Source organism: Echinops telfairi, unplaced genomic scaffold (genome assembly GCF_000313985.2).
Source record: "Echinops telfairi isolate 266 unplaced genomic scaffold, ASM31398v2 ScPeMD7_7409;HRSCAF=8447, whole genome shotgun sequence".
Classification (NCBI taxonomy): domain Eukaryota; kingdom Metazoa; phylum Chordata; class Mammalia; order Afrosoricida; family Tenrecidae; genus Echinops; species Echinops telfairi.
Window position 1 is genome coordinate 9514697 of NW_022111309.1, and position 26717 is coordinate 9541413.

Consider the following 26717-nt stretch of genomic DNA (forward strand, 5'->3'; position numbering starts at 1 on the left):
GGGGGTGCCCCCTTGTAGCTATATTAACTGGAATTCTTTGTACGTGCATAGATATTATACTATTACAGACAGTATTATACTTCATGAAAGATCTCGAAATGTCCTTTTTCTTGATGTAATGTCGTTCCTCTTGAATCTGTCATATCCAGGATATTACATTCAAGACTGGCTGATTGAAAATGGCTAATACCAGTCTACCTCAACTCATGAATGTCTAGGGGATTAGTCTTCATTCACTCCACTTTTTGATGACTTTCAGTTTTCCTCTACACCTTCCTAATTCCTATTACTAACAGATGTTCCCCGTTGCCTATCAGCAAATGTAGTGCCCCAAGCTTTCCTCCATCAGCTCTCCTTTGACAAGGCAGCTCTTCCTCAGTCATATAGTGCGTGCCATCTGACAATGCACTGCTGTTGGAAACCATTCCAGGCATTTCCATTTTGGCCTCCTGAGTCACAATCAGCCTGACGGTGTTGGGTTTGCGGAAGACGGGAGTTTTAAAAACTAATCTGGAACCTTAATCTTTTTTTTTCCCCCCCAATAAAGTCTGCATTGTGATAGTTCAGCAAGCAAAGTACACGGCCCAATGAGAAAGATTAAGCAATTAAGGAGCATTATTACCTGGAATGGATAGTGCTTAATAGCTAAGTATTCAGCCAAGATATCCAACATCCTCACCATCTGGGAGAAGATAAGAACTCTATTCCCCCTTTCTCGAAGTCTTGTCAAAAGTTTGTCTAGTAGAATTAGCTTCCCACTGCTCCTGATCAGAGACTGAAAATACATAAGAAATTCTCCGTCATCACAGAGCTCATAATTTTATATCATCTTTTCGCTTTCGGATGTCCTTGGTAATCTGACTTACCAGCAATTTCTGGGGGAAAAAACAAATTTTTTACATCATGTCTGTGTCACTGTACTTTCCTGCTTTTCCAATTTAGTTATTTACCTTCAGTTATGTGTCCTTACAAATTATTTTTGGTGTTCATTAAAGAATCACAAAGGAAGAAATGTTTTTTATCAAAAGTCATCATAGAAAACAAAATATTTTTCAGAAAGTAATTAGGAACCATATATACCTGAAGAATCTCCTGTCCATTTTCCCGTTCATTTTCTTCAGGAGGTTTAATCAGATAGCAGTGATTGCAACATTTTTTTAGTTCCATCACAATATTAAGGAAACCTGATGTGCTTCCTCTGGTTCCTTTGGCTAAAGCCTTGTAATTTCTCGTCAGAATCCACCTGCAAATAAACATATTATTGATGATGCTATATTCAAAGAACTAGAGAATTGATTACAAGCAACAGTAGCATTTCTGAAAAACACAAGGAAGACATAAGGAAAGTTTAAGAGGGAGATGTTTTTATCTTGTGTCTCCTATGACCTAACCAGAATCCCTCATTTATCCAGTAACATTTCCCACACTACTTATTCTACTGCTTATCTTAAAGTCCCATGACTCACAAGAATATTAAAAGGAAATAAAATAAATATATGCATGCATACACACACACACACACACACACAAGACTGTCACTGAGGCATTTTTTATTGCAAATGGAAATGGGGGAAAAGCTATCCAGTAATACGAGATTGATTAAATAGATATACTATGGAGATAAGCAAATATTTAATCCTACTTTAATACTAAACTTAAGATTCATTTAGATATGAAACAATTCAAATGTTCCCCAATAGGGAGATTGGTTAAATTAATAGATATACATATCACAAGAGGATATGATGAACTTTTAAAAACAAGAAATAACTTTACACTTCAGTAAGTGTAAAGCTAAGGTAGAGAAAAATCTATGTATATAGATTTCTACCAGTTATCTAAGAGGAGGAAGAGCAGGAAAAGGTAAAATTTATTTGCTTATATTTAAAAATAGAACTTTAATAGGATAACCATTAAATTTTTTTAAAAAGGCAAAAAACCAACAATAAAAACTAGGGGAAAGAAGAGCCAGAACAAAAGCAAGTGGGGCTAAACATAGTGAAACAGAGCGGGTTTTATAGCTTGAGCTTTGAGTTTAAATAATTATATGACAGAGTTAATCACAGCATTCACTCAAAATAAAAACTGAATGAAAGCAAGCCCCTTTGTTTCCAATTTGTGGCATACCCATAGAGAAGGGAAACAATCTCTACTTCTTTAACTCTGTCTATTCCTAATATGACACAGCTTAAAATTTCTAAAAATATGTTTATTGTTCATATTGTTTAGGGTAGTCATGCACGGTTATTTGAAGACTATTGTGCGGGAAAGTGAATTACACTGAAGTAGTTAAAAATACAGATTTGCGATATGGGAGTGAAGTCATTAAGGTCAATAAAAGCACTATTGACATTTTAAGTGAAAAATAACTCATGATATACTTTATCTTTAAAACCAAGGAAATGATTAAGTCTTAACTCGGTCCATTGAAAAGGTCTGTAAATGACATCCATCCAGAGTTAAAATGGGTGGCTCTAGTTCAAGGGCAGAAAATGTACAAGATGAATCTGAATCATATTATCATTACCTAAAGCAAAGAAGCAATCAAAAACTACTGGGGTTATGTCAAAAGGATAGAACTAACTTGAATAAACTCTCAGTGGCTACAGATGAGGTGATAAGAGCATGAGTCTGGGTAATTAACGGCAAAGAAATGAAATTCAAATTACTTATGAATCATAATCATAACAAAATAAATCTCATGGTAAAACCTTTCGATAAAGCACTTATTTTTTTTCCTTTTGAAATGTCTTTGAAAATTATACTTTTGAGAGGACTTCCGGCAAGATGGTAACTGAGTAAAATATACCAGAGGGACTCCGTAGAAATCAGCACAGGAGAATTTCTAAGAGGGAAATTCCACACTACCAGGTCACAGGAGGAGCATCATAAAAATAAGTAGGCACAGATCCACTAGGTTTTGAGGAGCTGGGGGCTTTTGGCTTACCACAGTAGAGGCTGGATAGGGTTTAAACCTTAGCCCCGCCATAGTCTCTGCCAGAGCCTGGATCATTTGGAGCCAGCTCAAGGGTTTTATCTCAATACAGCCACAGCTTGCCTCCCACCTAGGGGCAGGGTTTAAACCCCTACAGCCCAACTGTCAGGGATAGGGGCTCAGTTACACTGTTACTTTCTTTTCTCTCTGGTCTCTTTCCCACCAGTTTCTGCCACCTCAAGGCAGGGTTTAAAACCCTCCAGCCCCACGGTCAGGGATCAGGGCTCAGCTATATTATATTTTGCTTTCCTCTCATCTCTCTTTCCTGCAACAGTTACAGCGGGCTGTTTTTCTTTCTTTCTTTGTTTTTAAATCACTTGAGGGCTCTTACAATGCGTATTACAATCCATACATCAGTTGTATCAGGCATATTTGTACATCATTCTTTTCTAGACAGTTACTTTCTGTTGAGCAGTTGGTACCAGCTCCTCTTATTTCCCTCTTTTCTTTTTTTTTCTTTCTTTTTCTTTGCCCTTCTCTCTCACACGCCACTGTCGGACCTCCAGGCCACTCCCCTTAGCCTAGGGCATTTACACCTGCCCTCCACTCAGCTGGGAGAGCTACACATTCTGCAGCTTAACCCAAGGCTGTGGAAAGCCTGCCTACCTTCCTCCAGGGAAATCCCGCCCACCTTCTACCAAGGGAAATGCCGCCCACCTTCTTCCAGGGCAAAGCCTGCCCAGTCCCAGCTCCCTACAGGAGATATCCCACCCACCTTCTTCAGATAGAAATCCTGCCTGCTTGGCTGGGAAAGATCCTATCCGTCCTTGGTGGTCCCATGTGAATGAGGGAACTTCCTCCCGCGGGCTGTAGTGCATTACAAGGCTTAAGGCAGCTTGTCCAACACCCACCAACGCTCCACGCTGCTGCAAGAACCTCTTCCCAAACTCCGCGGAGATCAAACTCCGCGGAGATCTAGCTGGCCAGAGCAATTCTGCCCACAATTCATAGTGCTCTACACCAAAGCAGGCACACCCACCTGCCTTCTGTGACACCTGGCTCCTCTAAAACAACCCAACGCAAACAGCCATCAGCCCCAACGACCTCAAGGAAAACACAGGAGAAACAAAAGGCGATGGCAGAAGATGTCCTGAACCTAACCTAACGACGTGCATAGAAGCAGCAGACATTGATCTGCCACAGAAATTTTCAGAATGTTGCTTGCAGTCATACAGGATATGAGGGAATGATAGAGTGAAGGGTAAAGAAGAAATAGACAAAGGTCTGAAATACGCCTCTAATATACTGGTAGGAAGATTAGTAGAAAGAGTTAATGTTTAGTGTCAGAATACTTATGTAGCGAAAATTACTGTGCAACAACTAACTTGTCACCAAACTGAAATCGACTCACTCCAATCAAGTTGATTTGGACTGCAGACCATAAAGGACAGAACAGAACTGCTCCTGCAGGTTTCCAAGACCCTAAATGTTTATGGGAAAAGTAGAAAGTCTAATCTTTCTCCAGAGGAGCCACTGGTGGCAGGCCTTGGTGGTGTAGTGGATTATACATTAGGCTGCTAACCATAAAGGCAACTGCTCACATACTCAAACTAAAAAGCACTAATAATAAAGGCTCATCTTTCTGAGCCTAAATAAATTACTATTTAATTGTACACTGAAATGTCAATGGAAAAGGCAGCTGATTTGCCAAATATCTGTGTGACGACATTAATGTAAATGCTATTCAGGCCAGTTAAGAATTTACTTACTTGTAATACTGCTTCTGAAGAGCTGACATCTCCACTCGGAGAATCTGCTCGACTTTGGCAGGGAGGGACTTCTCCACGTCCTTTTTAACCCTCCGGAGAAGGAAAGGCTCCAGCACCTTATGCAGACTCTGGTAACCATTCTCTCGCCCTTTCCCATGGTCTTCCTCGAAATCTTCCCAGAACGCAAACCTAAAGTAAGATAATAAAGGAAAACTTCGTTACACAGAGGGGGAAAGCACTTTCACAAGTGAAAATATATTTTTAAATGGATTTATGCAACAAAGAGCAATAAAAATATCATCTTTTCCTATAGAGAAAGCAAAATTAATTAAGCCATCACTAACCCTTGAATGAGAGAAGGAAGACAAGAATAAAAGGGAGTATCAATGGAATCGATTGTGTCAGATTACACTAAATATCGGCTTACATTACTGAGACTGAATCTGGAGTAGTTTAAAAATACTTCAGTATATCACACAGTTTACAAATTAAACAGAAGAAGTTTATTTTATGAGGCAATATATAATTGTGGGAAAAATTAAATTCAGAGGTACATGAATAATTAGTGGCAATTTCATTACACCCCAAAGACAAGTAACATAATGTCCAATCATAATCATCATTGGTCATAGATTAGAACATTAAAGGACTATGTTCATTAATAAGATAGATGAGATAAAATGTCCAAAAAGTGATACAAATTTTATAATAATAGAATTTGGGACATACTATAAATTAACTAGTTTGAGTAGGTGAGAATATGATATTAACTGAGGCTAGAACGGAAAACTCAAACCATTGCCCCGCAATCTGCTCTGTGACACTAGCTGACCCTGCGCTGCTAAAAGCTAGTTGAGTTCTAGACTGAAAAAGCCAAGTGATTTAAGGTTAGCTGTAGTTCTGTAGGCCCAAATAATTAAGCTAACATTAACTACTGAAAGAGAGACAAAATGGAAATATCAGTGGTATTAATTCTGTCACTTTCTGATAAGATGGAAAATCACAGACTACCACCAGTGCTGTCATCCATAATCAGCTGTCATTTCTGAACTCATGAGCTTCTAAACATTTCATCAGGTACTGCTAAGAGGACCAACATCAGCATTAGTAACGGCTATTAATTACCCCTGGCTTAGACAAAATGCTCTCTTGGAGTAGAGATCTAAAAAAATAATATCAACACCTATATCCTAAAGTAAATAGTAATTTTTATTTATACTTTGTCACACTATTAGCCAATGTTCCATAAACACAGAATAAGTGAGAAATTAAAACTAGTAAGAGGATTAAAAGAAACAATGTAAACTAAACTATCTCAATGCTAGCAATACCACACATCACACACAAAATAAGTGAAACAATTGGAAATCAGTAAGGACTACCAATCTACCAAGGTATTTTTCTGACTACCCAGGAGATAATTTCAAGAGACTGTTTTAATGTACTTACTAACTCACATTATAATGCATGAAAACTACACTACTGGAGTTTCGGGAGGGGGGGTGCCAATAAACACTACTTGGCTCTTAAGATAATAGCTGGAAGTTTTGAGTTCACTCAGAATCCATTTTATATTGCTGAAAATAGTTTGGGTTTGTTTGGGGGTTCGGGTTTGTTTGTTTTCGAAGAGAAATATTTTCTCAAACACTGCGTCTTTAACTCCAGTGCATCACTGCTTAAGGGATTCAACAAGCCCTATGGAAAATTACAGCTGACTGGAGATCCCCTTGCACAGGGGTCTCGGGGAGGAGACGAGCAAGTCAGGGTGCGATGTAGCAACAATGAAACATACAACTTTCCTCTAGTTCCTAAATGCCCCCCCCCCCCCCACTATCATGATCCCAATTCTGCCTTGCAAGTCTGGCTAGACCAGAGGATGTACACTGGGGTACAGATAGGAACTGGAAACACAGGGAATCCAGGAAGGATGATCCCTTCAGGACCAGTGGTGTGAGTGGTGATACTGGGAGGGTAGAGGGAGAGTGGGTTGGAAAGAGGGAACCGATTACAAGAATCTATATGTGACCTCCTCCCTGGGGGACGGACAACAGAAAAGTGGGTGAAGGGAGACTTCGGACAGGGCAAGATATGACAAAATATAATTTATAAATTATCAAGGGCTCATGAGGGAAGGGGGAGTGGGGAGGGAGGGGGAAAATGAGGAGCTGATGCAGGCGGCTTAAGTGGAGAGGAAACGTTTTGAGAATAATGAGGGCAATGAATGTACAAATGTGCTTTACACAACTGATGTATGTATGGATTGTGATAAGAGCTGTATGAGCCCCTAATAAAATGATTTTAAAAAAGAAAAGAAAATTACGGCTGATATTACCCATATAATCACCTCTAATAGAAAGAGTAATTCAAAATTCCTCCCTTCAATCATGAAAAGTGGGGTGAGCATGTAGAATGTCAGGTGTTCACCAGGGACAGGCAAAGTTAATGATGACGACTCGGAGTAAACAGCCCTCCAATTCACTTCAGCCCCAAGTACCCAATAGCAAGGCGTAGCCAAGGTCTCACTTGTAAAAATGGTACATGATTTTCTTTGTAAGCCCAGCTACACCCTATGCCTTAAAACAGGCTTTTGCCCATCTTGATGGTGTTTTGAACAATCCACTTTTTATCTTATTAGATTCTTAAGTTAAAGGTATATTGGTTTTGGCCACAGAACTAAATTAAAACTAAATCTTACATCAACTGCTTATTAACTGAAATGAAGGATATCTTATCTCTATAAGCCAATATAAGTGAACGAGGAGGGGAGTGCGGACTGGAGACCCAAAACCCATTTGTAGGCCACTGGACATCCCCTTACACAAGGGTCTCCGGGAGGAGACGAGCCAGTCAGGGTGCGATGTAGCAACAATGAAACATACAACTTTCCTCTAGTTCCTAAATGCTTCCACCTCCCCCACTATCAGGATCCCAATTCTACCTTACAAATCTGGCTTAGACCTGAGGGTGTACACTGGTACAGATAGGAACTGGAAACACAGGGAATCCAGGAAGGATGATCCCTTCAGGACCAGTGGTGTAGTGGCTATACTAGGAGGGTGAAGGGAGGGTAGGCTGGAAAGGGGGAACAGATTACAAGGAACTATATGTGACCTCCTCCCTGGGGGATGGACAACAGAAAAGTGGGTGAAGGGAGATGTCGGACAGGGCAAGATATAACAAAATAATAATTTATAAATTATCAAAGGTTCATGAGTGAGGAGGGAGCGGGGAGGGAGGGGGTAAAATGAAGAGCTGATGCCGGGAGCTTAGGTGGAGAGCAAATGTTTTGAGAATGATGAGGGCAATGAATGTACAAATGTGCTTTACACAATTGATGTATGTATGGATTGTGATAAGAGTTGTATGAGCCCCTAATAAAACGATTTTTAAAAAGCTAATATATTCCTTTATGAAACATGAGAAATAACTACGTTTGGTTTATCAAGATTAAATATCGGATGCTCATATATAGAAACACTTTAACATGTAAATATCATTATTATCGAAAGTGATCTACAGATTTAATGTAATCCCAATGCAGATTCCGGTGGTATTCTTTAAAGAGATGGAAAACTAATCATCAGTCTCATATATAAAGGAAATAAAACCCTGGATAAGAAAAGCCCTACTAAGGAAGAAAAAAGTAGGGGCCTTCAACCTTTCCAGACTCATAATCTACTACTACCTAGCCACATTAATCAAAACAGCGTGGTACTAGTACAACAACAAACTCAGAGACGAATAGAACAGAACCCAGGAATGAATCCATCGGCCTATGGACAACTGCTCTTTGAGAAAAACCCCAAACTCATTAGACAGAGAAGTCACTTTAACAAATGGAGACAGAAAAACTGTAGATAACTATTTGCAGAAAAATAACACGGGGCACTTTTCTCAAACCATATATAAAACTGAATTCAAGATGGAACAAAAACCTGAAGTAAACCTTTAAGCTACTCAAAGATCATAATGAAAAATTAAGAAGACACTGAGGGCCCTAACATATGGCATAAATATAGTAAAAATATATAACTGAAAATACAAAAACAGAAGCCAAAAATATAGATGACTAAGACCTCCTAAAAATATGTACATAAAAAATTCACCAAAAATATGGAAAAAGTAACAGACCAAGAAAATACATTTTGGTTATGACATACTGGACAAGAGAATAATCTCTAAACTTATAATAATTTTAAAGGAAATGAAAACTACCACCTCAACAACAAAAATATAATCCAATTTTAAAATGGACAGAGAGAACAAACAAAAACTTCACCAAAATCATTCAGGCAGCCTACATACACTTGGCAAAATGCTCACAAGTATGAGTCCTTAGAGAGCGACAAATCAAAACAACTATAAGATATAATCTCAGACAATCAACAAAGCTACACACGAAACCAAGAAAGCAGATGCTGGCAAGGGTTTGGAGAGGCTGAGCCTTGCCACCCGGCGGAGAGGACTGCAGAACGGTAGATCACTGTGGGAAGCAATGTGGTGCTTCCTTACAATGCTGGAAACAAGCAGCATGTGATCCAGTAATCCTGGATATATAGCCTAGAGAAACAGGAGACATGACAACCAGATACATGCACACCCCTGATCATGGCAGAACAATTAGCAACAGGAAAAATGAGAAAACCACCTGAATGCTCACCAGTGAATGAATAAACTACTGTACATACACACAATGGAACACAATGCAATGTTAAAGAATAGTGGTGAATTTGTGAAACACTTTAAAAAATGAGGAATCTGGAAGACATTAATGCTTAGTGAATCAAGTTAATCACAAAGGAACAAATATTGAAAGAAAAAAAATTTAAGATCAAAATCTTACTTGAACGGTTAAAACCCTGTCAGTCGATCCCCCCGCTGACGCACATTAGACCTGATCTGGTTTTCAAAATTTTCTCTATTTTTTTGTATTTGTTTGTTCATTTGGGGGTTTATCTCAGATGTGTTATGTCATTGGGAGTCACCCTCTTGAATTTATGTTATACATTTTTCTGATTTTCAGTATATGAACCCCAGGCTTGATGAACCTATAGGGACAGCAAGTAGATTAAGGTGTTTTGTTTTGTTTTGTTTTTTTGGAGCGGGAGGGTGGTAGATGGAGGAGGGGTTTTAAAGGTAGCCAATGTCAAATTCAGAAAGGAACAGAATGTTCTGAAACTGATTGTGGTACCAATTACACAATACTGCTTGATGTGATTGGACTATGGAATAATGTGTTATCTGTACTAACTCCCAATAAAACAGTTTTGAAAAAAATTTTAAGTTATAAAGAGTCAAGAAAGGTTTTTCACATAAAAAGAAGCATTATTTTATGATTATCAGTCAGGTAAATTACTAGATGCTAGACATGTTAACTTGGGTAAGCTGAAAGCAGTATGCATAAGTTAGTAAGAATTTGTTAAGATAAAAAAGACAAGGGTGAAGTATAAAATTAAATATAAGAGATGTAAAATACTGTTATATACACAAAGTTGCAATAATATATTATGAATAATACACAAAAGTGGACACATAGGCACACAGCTGAACACTGGCAGGAAGGTAAATGAAACTATGCCCTCATGACCATGTAAAGATTAGACAGAGCATATTTCTATGTGCTGCAAATATAAACACGGTAGAGCATACAAAATACAAGCTTATGAAAACACGTTGGCTACAACCAAACCTTGAAGAAATGAGTCACTACAAATTGAGGGCTCATGACCGTCGTCTCAGGGCACAGCAAGGTCAACTGGCACAACCTAGTCAATAAAGGAAATGTTCCACGTCCTATTTTGGAAAGCTACTGGGCTCATAATAGCTTGGTCATGGCCACCCTATGGTCTAACTTTTGGTTTCTCCCCATCTGTTACAGAATATGAAAGAAATGGGAAAACAATTTCGTCTAAGGAGCTAATGTAACATGAAAAACTGAGCCTCCACGACCCTGAGACCAGAACTAGGTGGTATGTGCCACCACCACGACAGCTCAGAAAGGGAGCACTGACAGGGGACCGGACAGAGTGGGAGAAAACTGTGGAACAACATCCGCAATAATTTTTAAAACCCAGGCTTCCTGGTCAGAGGGAAATGTAAAAATGATGGCCTTTAGTCACCTTTCTGGCCTGGGTAACTCACTTCCATGGCTCAACGTTCAGACTATCAGTAGAAAGATCTATAAGATAAATATTAACAGTAAAGAGGTAGACGGTTCCTTTGAACAATCAACCATTCAAGATCCAAAGGGCACGAATTGCCCAAGGACAAAGTTCAGACCAAAGATCTAGGAAAAGAGACACTACAGAGCAGCTGACTGATGCAAAATTGTGAGGACTGCAATCAACAACATGAAACAAAATTGGCATGAATTGCTGAATAAAACACGGATTTACATTCAACCAATTCACCAAAAAAAAAAAAAAAAAGCTATAGTGAAGAGAAAAAACAACAAGAAATCAAAAATGAGAAACAATTAGGGAGCATAACCTGAATGGGCTTCAGAAAGTTAATATAAAAATTCCATTATTTTTTAATTGAGTTTTTCTATATGCTTTTGAAGCCCCCTCATATACAGGGGTAAGTCATAAAGTATTGTTACTTGAGTTCCAATTCAAGCATATATTAACTTATTCACCCCAAAAATGTGTCCAAACATGTCTATGTAGTCAGTGGATGGCTGAAGTTCAGTTCTCACTATTGGTCTGCTCACGGAACCTTCAAAAAGAGGTGCAATAAGAATAGTGATTTCGAGAACAGAGCAACAAAGTCCCCAGGGAATACAGAAAATAAGACTTCGGGGCTAGGGCGTGGCACCCCATTAGAATCCACCAGAAAACACTCCTAAAGGCCTACAAACAAACAGTCCTTGAACTAACTACAAGCTTGTCTTTTTTGTTGTTGTTGTGTTGTGGGTTTTTTTGTCTGTCATTGGTTTTTTGTTGTTGTTTTCTTTTCTTTTATTGCTTGGTTATGTTCTATCTTGTTTTGTGCATATTATGTCCGCAGATCTGTCTAAATAAGATAGGCTGGATGAACAATCTGGAGGAGAAAACAATGGGACCGACAATTCCAAGGGAACTGGGGGGAAGGGGAGGTGAACGGAAAGGAAGTAGTGTTAACAAACCCAGGAACAACAAGTGAGCCAAATCGGTGGTGAGGAGGGTGTAGGGGGCCTGGTAGGGCATGATCAAGGGTAATGTAACCCAGAGGAATTACTGAAACCCAAATGAAAGCTGACCATGAGAGTGGGACAAGAGGAAAGTCAAAGGAAATAGAGGAAAGAACTAGAAGGCAAAGGGTATTTATAGAGGTCTAAATAAAGGCACGTAGATATGTAAATATATTTATATATGAGGATGGGGAAATAAATTTATATGCATATATTTATAGGTTTAGTATTACAGTAGCAGCTGGACACTGGCCCTCCATGCAAGTACTCCCTCAATGCAAGAATACTTTGTTCTATTAAACTGGCATTTCATGAGGTTCACCTTCCCGACACAATCGCTGATGACAAAGCGGGTGAATAAGCAAATGTGGTGAAGAAAGCTGATAGTACCCGGCTATCAAAAGATATAACGTCTGGGGTCATAAAGGCTTTAAGGTAAACATGCGGCCATCGAGGTCGGGAGCAACGAAGCTCACGTGGAAGAAGCACACCAGCCTGTGTGATCACAAGGTGTGGAAGGTATCAGGCATCAAAGAACAAAAAATCATATTATTGTGCATGAGGGGGAGTGCGGAGTGAGGACCCAAAGCCCATCTGTAGGCAACTGGGCAACACCTTACAGAAGGGTTGTGGGGAGGAGACAAGTCGGTCAGGGGCCAGTGTAGCAAAGATGAAACATACAACTTTCCTCTAGTTCCTAAATGCTTCCTCACTCCCCATCCCCTCAACCCCCACTATCATGATCCCAATTCTACCTTACAAATCTGGCTAGACCAGAGGATGTACACTGGTACAGATGGTAACTGGAAACACAGGGAATCCAGGAAGGATGATCCCTTTAGGACCAGTAGTGAGAGTGGCGATACCGGGAGGGTGGGGTAGAAAGGGGGAACCGATTACAGGGATTACATATAACCTTCTCCCTAGGGGACGGACAACAGAAAAGTGGGTGATGGGAGATGTCGGACAGTATATAACAAAATAATAATTTATAAATTATCAAGGATTCATGAGGGAGAGGGGAGCAGGGAGGGAGGGGGATAAATGAGGAGCCAATGCCAGGGGGTTACGTGGAGAGCAAATGTTTTGAAAATGATGAGGGTAACCAATGTACAAATGTGCTTTATATAACTGATGTATGCATGGATTGTGATAAGAATTGTATGAGGCCCCCCCCCAATAAAATGACTTTTTTAAAAAAGACTATTGGTTTCAAGGTAATCTGCCAGTACCATTAAATTCAAGGCAGATAGATCAGTTGAGTAAGTTATGGCAACTATTTCCTTCAAAGAGGGAATCTTGATAAGATTTTTTAAATAACAAAAGAAAATTAAAGTGGCTTTTAAAAGGAAGAAATTTCATGAGAATTGAAAGTTGCATCTGTGAGAAAAAAAAAACTTGGAAAGTCGTACCAAGGGATGTTTTCCATCATAATTCACCTGTTCGTTCTTCAAAGGTAAGAAGGGTAGTCTTATGAGAATTTTGTTAGTAAACTTTATCCCATCTACCCTTTAGCCCTCATCTTGCAACTTTAGGCTTGTTTTTGTTCCCAAATGCACAGAACATTTCAAAGGCACACCATCCTAATTCTTCAAGAATGCTGTGACTATTGTTTTAATTTGGCATAAATCAAAAGGTATAGGATTCTTTGGGAAAAAAGGATTAGGAATAGAAATGCCACTTGCAGATGTATATAGACTTAGAAGATTTTTTGAGAAACAGAGCCACATTTTGATGTTTTATTTAATAACGGTTTCTATGACTTTATAACAATGCTTTCTGACTTACCCTAATGTATGCAGACATATATATAGACCTAGAAAGAAAATGTGTTAACACAGGGAATCCAGGGCAGATAAACCCCTCAGGGCCAACAAAGAGAGTAGAGATACCAGGAGGAGGAGTGGAGGGTGGGAGGAGGAAGAGGGAATCGATGGGTCATAGGATCAACCTACAACCCCCTCCCAGGGGAACAAACAATGGAAAAGTGGGTGAGGGGCAACAGAGGATGACATAAGATATGAAAACAATCATCTATAACTTATCAAGGGATCTGGGGAGCTTATATCAGGGGTTCAAGTGGGAAGAGAATGCTTTGAAAATGATGGCAGCAGCATATGTGCAAATGTACTTGACACAATGGATGAATGTATGGATTGTGATGAGAGATGTAAGAGCCCCCAATAAAAGTATTTAATAATTAAAAAATAAACAGTATGAGGGAAAGAGTTACAGTACACTGTAACTCCGAGTTCAAGAAAAAAACTAACTTCAGATAATAGAATAAGAACAGTTGGTGTCACATGGAAGAAGCACACCAGCCTGTGTGATCACGAGGAGTAGATGGGAGCAGCTATCAAGCATCAAAGAACAAAAAATCATACCACTGTGAATGAGGGGGAGTGCAGAGTGGAGACCCAAAGCCCATCTGTAGGCAACTGGACATCCCCTTACAGAAGGATCACAGGGAGGAGATGAGCCTGTCAGGGTGCTGTATAGCACCAATGAAACATACGACCTTCTTCTAGTTCTTTAGTGCTCCCCGCCCCCATGATCATGATCCCAATTCTACCTTACAACTTCCTAAACCAGAGGATGACACTGGTACAGATAAGAACTGGAAAGACAGGGAATCCAGGACAGATAAACCCCTCAGGGCCAACAATGAGAGTAGCAACACCAGGAGGGTAAGGGGAAGGTGGAGGAGAAAGGGGAAACGGATCACAATAATCCACATATAACCCCCTCCCTGGGGGATGGACAACCAAAAAGTGGGCAAAAGAAGACATCAGTGTAAAACATGACAAAATAATTTATAAATTATCAAGGGTTCGCGAGGGAGGGGAAAAAATGAGGAGCTGGTATCAACGGCTCAAGTAGAAAGCAAATGTTTAGAGAATGATGATGGCAACAAATGTACAAATGTGCTTGACACAGTGGATGAATGGATGGATTGTGATGAGAGTTGCACGAGACCCAATAAAATGATTTTAAAAAAAGAAGAACAGTGGGTGCCTCGAAAGCTTAGCAACTGGTTTTAAGTTAACATAAAGAAACTGTCTTTCTTTTGATCTAAATGTTGGTGTCATTGAGTGTATGCTCTTCACAAGATTTAACAGATTGCTAAAAACACACAAAAACCATGTTTTTCTTCTCCTGTTAAATGTTACTCCAATAAAAACAATATCACCTTAAAAAAACAAAATAAAAAAAAGATGTGTCTAGAAAGAGAGCCACATTTTGATTTTTTATTTAATAATGGTTTCTATGACTTTGTAGCAATGCTTTCTTTCTGACTTACCCTAATATATTCTCTCAGTACTGAAAACATTAGTTAAAAAAAATAGAAAGTTATCATTATTTCTAATTCTCTGTATATTGTCTGATTTACAACATCCGTCTTTACAAACCAGTGTGTCATACTGTGGTGAATTGTGTGTTGCTGTGAGGCTGGAAGCCATGTCACTGGTATTTCAAATGCCACCTGTCACCCAGTCAGCGGTTCTCACCCTGTGGGTCGTGACCCCTCTGGGGGTCAAACGACCATTTCACAGGGGTCGCCCGAGTCATACCAGCAGCAAAATGACAGTTATGAAGTAGCAACGAAAATAACTGTATGGCTGGGGGTCACCACAACATGAGGAAGTGTATTAAAGGATCGCAGCATTAGAAAGGTCACTGTCAAAAAGGCCATTGTAAAATCAATCAAGAAGTACAATGCAGTTTTTGATGAATTTTATCTATCCACCTTCAAGGAGACCCAATCAAAATTACATTATTAGAATTTATGTGGTAACAACTAAAGCTAGTGATAAATGGAAGAATCCCACCACTATTCTAACACTATTTATAAAAACCAAATAAATGGATAAGCAAAGTGTACTTAAGTAAAATGGAATACTGCCCATCCAGTAGAACAAATGAAATCTCAATACATGTTAAAATATGCACAGAGCTTGAGGCATTATGCTGAGTGAAACAAGTCACTCAGGTATCAGGCACCATCGTAATTCACCTGTTCATTCATCAAAAATGAAATGGAACGCAGAAAGACCAATATCCTAGGCAGTAGTGAGCTGCAATAGCCTGGTATTGGCCATTTTGAATTAGAAAATCATTTGGCTTACTCTACTGGGAATAACACAATCAAGAGAAATGGTGTAGAATTTGGATCACGATAGTGGGGTGGGGGAGGAAGCATTTAGGAACTAGAGGAAAGTTGTATTTTTCATCATTGCTACATCTCACCCTGACTGGCTCTTCCCTGAGACCCCTCTGCAAGGGATCTCCAGTGGCCTACAAATGGGCTTTGGGTCTCTACTCCACACTCCCCCCCTCATTCACTATGATAAGATATTTTGTTCTGATGATGCCTGATACCTGATCCCTTCGACACCTCGTGATCACACAGGCTGGTGTGCTTCTTCCATGTGGGCTTTGTTGTTTCTGAGCTAGATGGCTGCTTGCTTACCTTCAAGCCTAATCTGTCCTTTTATGAGTGACTTGTTTCACTCAGCATAACGGCTTTCCCCTTGTGCCACACTGACTGGGATCCAAACCACCCTGAAGGGAGGGAATACCTCTCACCTACTGCTGGACTCTGATAAGTGGTCTCTGGGAGGCAGCACACCGTCCCATGAATTTGTCCAAAGTTACTAGTGTAATTGAGGACAATGATGAGAGGCCAGCAACTTATTCAGAGAGGTTGTTTGATGCCCTACCGGCTACACCCCAATAGACCCTGAAGCACCAGATAACCACAAGGCCAATAAGGTAGTTTTTGTTTCCCGGGCCACCCCAGACATCAGGAAAAGTTACAGAAACTAGAAGGGTTTGCAGGGGAAAACATTAGTGAATTATTAGAAATAGCAGGAAAGATTTATAACAGTAGTGACCCACCAGAAGAGAAGTAAGCCGAAGCAATAGCGAGAATCCGCACCGTAACTGCAGGGAGACCAGAACCCCACCCAGGGCCAGGCAGGCAGAACAGACAAAACCCATGCAAACCACTAAGCAAGAACCAATGTGCCTACTGCAGAGAAGAATTACACTGGAAGTCCAACTGCCTAAAACCACCTAAGCGCAGAAATCAGCCCCGCTGGGCAGACTCCACCCATTCCAGTCTTAAAACTGGAATGAGGAGGTCAGAGTACCACGGTCCCCCTGAAGCCCATCATAACCCTGAAAGTGGGGGACGGGCCTGTAACACAGGGGCAACCAACTTGGTTCTCAAGGAAGCGCAGGCTCTATCAGCAAAAAGAAGACTACCATTCAAGAAGCAACAGGCAAATTAGAAACTGTCTCTTGGACTAAGCTTAAGGGGGTGAAGCAGCCCCGGGGTGAGTCTCTCTGACTCTTCCTTTGAATGACAGTTATCTCTTGACAGTCACCGAGCCTTCCTCTCAAGCATGTGAGGTGAGACTACTGACTGAAGTGCTGGGAGTCTGGGCAGAAGATAACCCCACTGGGCTTGCAGCCCGCATGCCTCCCTCCAGTCGTGGTTCAGATAAAACCTGGAGCAAGCTCAGCGGCAATGCGCCAGTACCCTGTCTCCTATAAAGATAAGGAAAGAAGTCTGCTGACCTTGGAAGGGATTGAAAGTAAAAAGAAGAAATTTTGCAGCTGATAGAAACCATCTGGACACCCAGTAAAGTGACTGTTATGCATTGGCCTGGCCATCAAAAAGGAACAAACCCAGTGGCCCTAGGCAAAGGAAAGGCAGATGAAGCACCTTGAGCCGCAGCTTTAAGAATGGACCTGGTACTGGATGCCTGACTGTCTACACAGCTTACCAGAAAGTGAAAGTAAAAGGCTCCTGAAGCAACAGCCCGCCTATACATATCTAGACTCTAGCAAACTGGCAGGACTGGTCCAATGAAATTATTGGGCCCCTCAGCTCACCAAGGCAGTGGAAGAAGTGGGGACTGCCTGTCAGAGTTGCCTGCAAGTAAATGCTCAACCTGCCTGTGCTCCACACCCTGTCAGGACCAGAAAACAGGATGCAAGGTAGGAAAGCACTGGGAAGTAGATCTTACCAAGAGTAAACCAGGACAATGGAATTATAGGTATTTGTTAGTTTTTGTAGACATTTTTTCAGGTTAGGTAGAAGCATTCCCCACCAAGAAAGAAACTGCTCAGGTTATTAGGTAAAAAGTTATTAGATGAGATAGTCCCTGGGTGGAGGGTGCCTAACACCACTGGGTCTGGCAATGGACCCAGATTTGTTGCTAAAACTATACAAACATTAAGGAAAATTTTAGGCACAAATTGGAAATTACGGAGTGCCTATCACCCTCAGAGCTCAAGGCAAGTTGAAAGGATGAATCGAACCCTAAGAGACTCTACCAAATTAACTATAGACCAGCATTGGGGTGGTTGGTTCTCCTGCTTTTAACTTGTTACCCCATTTAAAGTCCCGCTACAACCTGGTTTGTGTGTACCTCTGGGCTCGCCCCTTGTCTTTATGTCCCTATTTTCAACCAAAACAAGTACTCTGAGCTGTGCTTATGGTCCATGTAATCCTCCAAGTGTACCTATTCGGAAGAAAGAGAACACCCAGGCATAATCGCTAGAAGGACCCGATCTCGCAGAGCCGCTCCTATATTAGTACCCCTTCCTCTTAGGAGGTCTGAGTGACTAGATCCTTAGCCCTAAGCACATCTGCCCTTGTTAAAGCCCGACAAGGTAGCTTATGCGTGGCCCTAAGAGAAGACTGTTGCTTTTATGCAAACAAAACTGGAATTGTTAGACAGACCCAAGCAGGAGGACGAGTTAAAGTTTGTGTAGGAGCCAGTCAAACTGAGTCAGGAAACTTCAGTATGCTCCCAAAAATCAGTAAAGAAAGCTAAGGAATGTGATAAGAAATGTCATGAGGAATGTGATAAGAAATGTCATGAGGAGGTGATAAAGACGTTGAAACTGTTCTATGTAATAAAGAAATTGAAATTGTTCTAGGTGACAAGGACGTTGGAATTTCTCTGGGTGAAATTGTTCTAGGTTTGCAATAAGAACAGGTGAAGGCAGATGATCCCAGGCTTTCATAAAGTTCCGCTTAACCAAATGTTCTGCTTCCGTACCCTGCTGCTTTTTAGAAAAACCACAGCTTCAGCAGATAGCTGAGTTTTTTAGCTCTGTGGTGTTAACTATAAATTTTAAAAAGGGGGAATTATAGAGAGTCAATGAGTTTTAACTGAGGTGTATTAGAGACTCTCTGGGGCGCTTAAAGACACTGCGTCCTTATGATGTTTTCCCACATTCTGAGACACAATGAGTACACTGAGAACACAGCTGTATTTGTTAAGATTAGTCCCAAAGAATTGTTTGTGCTTAGTGCAATTTTATCACGATGTTATTGTTACACTATGCGCTATGCACCTTTGCCTCATTAATATATAAAGCTGTACTTTGGAAATAAACTTTGCCTTTGGATCATCAGTCTACTGGCCACTCTTTTTCTTCAGGTCGTCCCTCACTGCAGGTCCATACCACGCTGGACGGTAACAAGCAACCATAAATCATTTTGACTAAGTGAAATTTACTACAGTTTGGTTTTAATATCTAAATACGCTAAGTATCTTAATACCCTATCAGTTGAAAATCAGCATAGAAACAGGAATAAAAAGCATGACAAAATCCTTCACCCATTCATAATAAAAACCCTCAAGAACCAAGAATTTAAAAAACTTACTCAGCCTGACAAAGATTCCCTACCATTGAGTTGAATCTGAGTTTATTTTAATTAAAACAACAACAATACCTCAGTGCCATAGAAGACTGATGCTGACCCACTGTCACCCAGGATAGAGTAGAACTGCCCTGAGGGTTTGCAAACGCACCACCTTCTTTTGCAGAGCAGCTCGTCATCTCAAACTGATGATCTGGTGCTTCACAGACTGACTCACACTCACTATCCCAACAGGGCTCCTTAACCTGATAAAAGGTTTCTACAAATGATAGGGGGAAATTGAATGTTTTTTCCCAAACCAAGATGGAGAACAAGTCAAGGATGCCTGCTCCCACCAATTCTAATTAATGTTCAACTGTAGACAACAGCCAGTACAATGAGGCATTTTTTCCTAAAGCAAAAGGCATCCAACCACATTGGGAAAGATGCAACATAGTGCTGTTGAGTCCAGGAGAAAGAGCACTCCTGACACAAAGAGCAGCAATGGCTTGGCATGCTAAGAAACAGGGAGGTGGCCAGGAGGGTTGAGGCATGCATGATACAGAGAGTGATAAGAGATAAGCCAGTTTATTGTCAAGGGGCGGACTGAATCGTCTTCCAAATTAGGAGAACAAATTGAAGTTGGTGTCATGGAAGATCAACAAATAATTTCAAGTTTAAGAAATGTGTACCATCTCTACCATAAAAATAAAGGCCTCCCACAGTTCTTTAATAAGTTAAACTGTTTGAATAAAACCTAAAGCTGGTGCTTTTATTAATCTCTGGATTAATGACTGATTTGGATTTAAAATTTGCTTAATGCTCATCAGACTGTAGAGCTTGTAAGTTTCATTTCAATGATATTGATTCCTTTATACCAACAATGAAAAGTCTGATGTGCTTCCTAGTTCACAGTTATTTCTCAAATGCGTGACCTCACTCAAATTTCTGGTTCACAAATTGCATTTCTCCCTAACAAGCGGACTTCTCTGGCTCTGTCATTTATTAAACGACATTTTACTACTTTTGTTCCTGCCTCAGTTTAATGCTTTGCTTTCCCCCAAACCGTGCCATGTGTTTTCCCTAAGGTCTAGCAAGACAGGTAAGAGGCACTGGCATTCTAGACATTCTAATAGGTTTTGAAATACACAGGAAGGAGCTTACTTCTCCGGCATAATAAAGTGCAGCAAGGACCAGAGCTCTTTGAGGGAATTCTGAAGAGGGGTCCCCGTAATCAGGAGCCTATGGTTGGACTTGAAATCAATCAGAGTTTTATACAACAAAGAGTCATCATTCTTCAACCGATGGGCTTCATCCACTCCCAGAAAGGCCCAGGTAATACTGCCCAGCACAGTCTACAGTAAAAACAAAACAGAAGGAGCCACCAGGTCAGAAGGGAACCCAAAGGTACACATAGACATGTTAGTTCTTCAACATCTTAAACTACATTAGGACTCTTAAGTTTACTTTGCTGATATCATTGGGGGAGGTCTACTCAAAAGAGAAAAATCATCATCATCTAAAAGGCATAGGTAGGTCTCTTATACCAGGTATTACTATGTGTCCCTTGACAATGACAAAAAATTGGTATACTGGGCAAAAACAAAAGAAAAAAAAAACCACGATTGTGTATTCTCTCCTTAATTATGATTCTTTTTTGCTTATTCTGCACCCACCTCTCAGGCATGGAAACACCAAGAATCACCAAACCGAACTTATTTGCACTTACTGTCACTAACGAACTCGATCTACTACACAGAATTCTTAGTAACTGTACAAAGAAAAAATTTAAATACCTCAATTTGCCTTCCTCACAGAGGCCATTCACACATGCTCTATCCCTTTAACAATGGTATGATGGAGAATGCCCAAGATGGACTCAAGCATGGCTACATTCAAGTGGTATTCAAGTCGCTGACTAAAATATCAAGGTAAATTATTGAATACCCTTTCATCCTGTTAACTGGAGTTGGTAATCTAAGGACCCTTTCAGCTATGTAGCTTTATTTATTTCTAACCACAAATCTGTTGAAATTTTGGTTTGCTCATTTGTTTCTTTAAAATATATATCACAGCACACACCTACCATTAGAAGGCACGTCATATAAAAACCTTTTAGTTATCAATTACCTACCTTATCTTTTAAAAGGATTTCATAGGTTGTTATAAGTGCGTTGAACTTCAGCCTTTTGGTTTGGGAATGAATCCATTCATATTCCCTAATCTTTAAGGGGGAAAAAAGGGTAATTAAGATAAAATTTCTACTTGTACCTTTCTTCATTACCATTAAGTCTTGTCATAAAATGCTACAAAGATGTGTCAATAAACCTGATTAGAATTTCATGAAATTCCTATGCATCCTAAATTGACTTAAGTAACCAAAGAACATTGCAACTAGAGTTCCAGTGAAAAGACAGATCACTGAACAATGACCATCTGACTGCCAGAATTCAAGAAACATGGCCATAGGCACATTTGACCAAGAAATGCCTTCCTTCAGCAGTCAAATCTTAGAGACGTGAACTAATGTAGGGTTCTCACAGAAGAGAATTGTCTTAGGGAAATGTAATGTGATTACTCTTTAGGGAGGGTAACAAACACACTTACATTAACAAAATGAATTTCAACTCTGGGATTCAGTCCAAAATTTCACTGTCCTTAGAGTAGGAAGATGTATCCCCAAGAAAAAGGTAAAGGAATTTTATAGGATGAAAATGTAATTTAGTATGAATGAAAATTAAGTCCATGTAAAGCAGTAATTCTCAACCTTTCACAGGGGTTGCCCAATTTATAACAGTAGCAAAATTACAGTTATGAAGTAGCAACGAAAACAATGTTATGGTTGGGGTCACCACCACATGAAGCACTGTAAGAGAGTCACGGCATTAGGAAGGTTGAGAACCACTGATGTAAAGGAACACACAATAACTGACAGAGTCAAACAATATGTGCAACCAGCTAGCACAAACGGTTCCTCTGCAGTTTTATTGCCAAGTAAGAAATTGAAGAACAAGATAATCAAAGTCTGCTGGTCTAGGAACTACTATATGCTTAAAACCTCAAAATCAGGCAGTGGAATCTGCCAGGATTTAAGTTAGATATATTTAATGAAAATAAATGTGAGTTAACCTGAAAACATACAGCTCAAATCCATTTCTTGCTTACTCTGCACCCCAGCTCTGAAGCATGGAAATACCGAGACACAAAACTGACCTTGTTTACATTTATTATAACCAATGAACTCTATCTACCACAAGTAACTGTCATTTCTGCGCCCTGGAATGGCAAAATAACTCCCATTTTTATAATCTAATATAAATAAGGTGGTCTTGAGTATATAAAAATCAGAAAAAACTTAATAGTTATACTTTTGCTTTTCTTTAAATAATATGCACATTTTAAAGGGGTCTGAATTGTATTTTTATGATACATATGAAGGGGCTTCAAAGAAACTTGTAAAAATATTCCATTATCTTTCAATTTCCTTTTCCCATGGACTTTTCAGAGCACCATCATACTTCGTAAAATCTGAGACAGAGCAAACCATCAGAGTACTAACTTTACTAGACTCTCATGGTTTTAGGTCGATTCTGAAAATATATGTACAAGTCATCTACCCGCTCCGTTCACACACCGTGTTTCTGCTCATCAGATCACCGATGTAAACTACTACGTTAATCTCTGGAGCCCAGATTTCAAACTCCCTCTGCCACGAGGTGAGGGTGGAGAGCGGGACGACTATAAGAAAAGGGCCGTAGAGCTGGTGTTGATGGAACAGGTAGGAGAGGAATGATATGGTCTGGATGGTCTTTCCCAGGCCCATTTCATCTGCAAGGATGACACTGTTACTTCTGCAAGGGGAAAAAACAGACAAAAGAATGATCAGGTCACAAAACACAGAAGTGCAAAAACAGCTATGATACCAACATCTCAGTGTCAGCCAAGCAAGCAAATCAGTTGTGAGCTTTACCGGCAAACACCGGCAAACACTGACTAACAGCAACTGATCTGATTCATCAGACTTGTGAAACGCTTGTAACATGAACTCCTTACGTAAGAGAACACAAGTTTGGTTACATTGGTACATACAAGCAACAGACCTTGGGTTCCATCGTTGTGTGATACAATGGCAACTTGGCTACCCACCTTGCATTGAACCTTGCAGTTTCTCAAACTGTACTCAAAGCATCAAGCCCACTCTCCTGCAAGGTGTTTAATGTGGTAATTACATGCTACTGATACACAAGACTGGTTTTAAGTACAACACAGGCTAAAAGAGCAACGCACGCATACAGCACAGGATACTACTGCTGGACCTCCTCCTGAACCTACTGAATCCGACTGCCGTGGAAAAGCTTCTGGCAGCGGAATTTGGAGTCAACGCTGACGGAGAGCCTGATGTGGTGGTCTTAAGACTCTATGCTGAAAAACAGTGATCTAGGATATGCGCTGGATTTCAACATGGGATTTGGATAAAAGACTGCAGATAGAAGAAGAAAAGGAAAAAAAACTGGTGCAAGAGAAGTATGGTCAGGAACAGAAAACCGTTCCTGGGACAGAAAATTAGGAATACATGTGCAAGACCAGTGACAAAAAGTTGGATGATGGAATTAAACAGTTCTTGAAAACTAGGCCACTGAAGGTTTACAGATACACATAGCATAGACATGTGTAATTAGTGAACTGTAGAAAAATAAAATAATACAAGTCAAGAAAACCAAGACATTTAATTCAACAGCTTTTAAAATGGTTTAAATCATATCTGTGTTCTATATATGTGCAAGGTAGAGGCAAAGCACAGGAAATAACAAACAGAACATTGGAAGACGGAGCATGAAGAAGGCATACCTTTTTTTTTTTTTTTTTTTTGCCTGTGTCAAATAGATCTTTTTTTTTTAAAACATTTTATTAGGGTCTCATACAAGTCTTATCACAATCCATACGCACATCAATTGTGTAAAGCGCATTTGTACTTCATTCTCAAAACATTTTCTCTCCACTTAAACCCCCGGCATTAGGTCCTCATGTTTCCCCTCCCTCCCCGCTCCCCACTCCCTCATGAGCCCTTGATAGTTCATAAATTGGTATTTTGTCGTATCTTGCCCTGTCCGACGTCTCCCTTCACCCACTTTTCTGTTGTCCGTCCCCCAGGGAGGAGGTCACATATAGTCCCTTGTAATCGGTTCCCTCCTTCCTACCCACTCTCCCTCCACCCTCCCTGCCCTGCCACTCACCACTGGTCCTGCAGGGCTCATCCTCCCTGGATTCCCTGGATTTTCAGTTCCTATCTGTACCAGTATACCTCCTCTGAATTCTAGTCATGGTAGTGGGAGCAGGGAGTAAACATTTAGGAAGTAGAGGAAAGTTGTATTTCTCATCGTTGTTACATCGCACCGTGACTGGCTCATCTCCTCCCCGAGACCCCTCTGCAAGGGGATCTCCAGTGGCCTATTAATGGGCTTTGGGTCTCCACTCTGCACTGCCCCCATCATTCACTATGGCAAGATTTTTTTGTTCTGATGATGGAAGGCATACCTTTAGAAATCTCAGGAACACTCAATCTTGTTCAGATATGGGTAGTCCCTTGATAAATTTCCTTCCTGCTTCTCACTTTCTCATTGCACAGGGAGAAAACGGTAAATTTTTTCCAGTAGTTTCCCTCTCCCTACCAAACTACTTCATCAACAGACTAAAAGCTTCTAATACATTTTCCATTTACATAAAGCCAAGCCAAAACAGTCTTAATGACCATAGTCTATTAACCGCTTAGGGCCCTTTACAGTTGATTTTGAGCTGGTCATTTAAAGTAAAGACACTGGTCAGGGACTATCCACGAAACATGATAAAATACTGGACTAAGTGTATGAAACCTTTGTTATAAAGAACTCTCAAATGTAAAATATGAGGGCTAAGTCCCATTGCTTGTTGTTTTTTTGAATTGCACTGACTTGATACAGTAAAATATTCATGTTGAATTACTTCATCAGCTAAATCTTTATGTAAATTATTTTTATTGGGGGCTCATACATCTTACCACAATCCATACCGTCATCCAGTGTCAAGCACATTTGCACATATGCTACCATCATCCTTTTCAAAGCATTCTCTTCCCACTTGAGTCCCTGATTATCAGCTCCCCATTTCTTCCCCCTCCCCTTCCCCGCCTGCCCACCCTACCTCATGAACCCTTCAGAAGTTTTAGATTATTTTCATCTTACATCGTTCTCCATCGACCCCTCACCCATTTTTCCATTCTTCGTCCCCCTGAGGGGGGTGGGGGGGTGGTTATAGGTTGATCAAGTCCTATCATTTCTTAAGGTTCCATTTGGCATTATAGCTATCCTTTAGAAAGATTAAACCCCACTTTTCTCTGAAAGCAAAGTAGCTTCCAACAACTTAGAATGGCTGTATCTAATACAGCTTCTCAGTCATACAAACAGAAGTTTGTCAAGAACTCTAATTTTCATGAGAGAATGTTATACTAGAGTATTAGGTGGTTCACTTGGGAAACTTTCAAATGGATCTCTGTAGTTACAACTCCACCACTGGTCTGTCAGCCTGTCACACTGTGGTGGCTTGCACGTTGCTGTGTGCTGGAAGCTATGTCACTGGTATTTGAAAAGCCAACAGTCACCCAAAGTGAACAGGTTTCAGTGGCGCTCCCAGACTAAAAAGGAATGAAAAGGAACTCAACTCCCCACTTTGGAGGAAAAAGCTGCTTGAAAACCTTATGCACAGAATTCAACTGTGCAGGTCCTAAAACACTATGGATGACCTTGAAAAGAATGGGGATTCCAGAATACTTCCCTGTGCTCACGAGGAACTTATACATGGATCAAGAGACATTTGTGTGAATAGAGCAAGAGAATACTGCAGGGTTTCAGATCAGGAGAGGTGTGCATCTGGGGTGTAGCTTCTCACCATACTTATTCAATCATATGCTGACTAATCAGAGAAGCTTGATAATTTGAAGAATTTGGCCTCAGGATTGGAGGAAGGCTTATTAATAACCTGATATGCAGATGACACATTTTTTAAAATAAATCATTTTATTGGGGGCGCTTACAGCTTTTTTAAAAAATTGTTTTATTAGGGGCTCATACAACTCTTATCACAATCCATACACATACATCAATTGTGTAAACCACAATTGTACATTCATTGCTCTCATGATCCAAA

The 26717-nt window shown here is 40.2% G+C and overlaps 1 protein-coding gene across 4 annotated transcripts in view; it reads right to left on the reverse strand.

Annotated features, from left to right (window-relative positions):
- The window catches only part of CHD2 (chromodomain helicase DNA binding protein 2), a 151576-nt gene that overhangs the window by 67357 nt on the left and 57502 nt on the right, over positions 1 to 26717 (reverse strand). For all 4 annotated transcript variants that reach the window (XM_004709862.3, XM_045296517.1, XM_045296518.1 and 1 more), the window contains 6 exons: positions 23173 to 23389; positions 21673 to 21762; positions 20703 to 20893; positions 4705 to 4893; positions 1081 to 1243; positions 623 to 775 (listed from right to left, as the gene is read on the reverse strand). In XM_004709862.3, the coding sequence (XP_004709919.1) occupies positions 623 to 775; positions 1081 to 1243; positions 4705 to 4893; positions 20703 to 20893; positions 21673 to 21762; positions 23173 to 23389 (1003 nt within the window). The remainder of the gene's footprint in view (positions 1 to 622; positions 776 to 1080; positions 1244 to 4704; positions 4894 to 20702; positions 20894 to 21672; positions 21763 to 23172; positions 23390 to 26717) is intronic.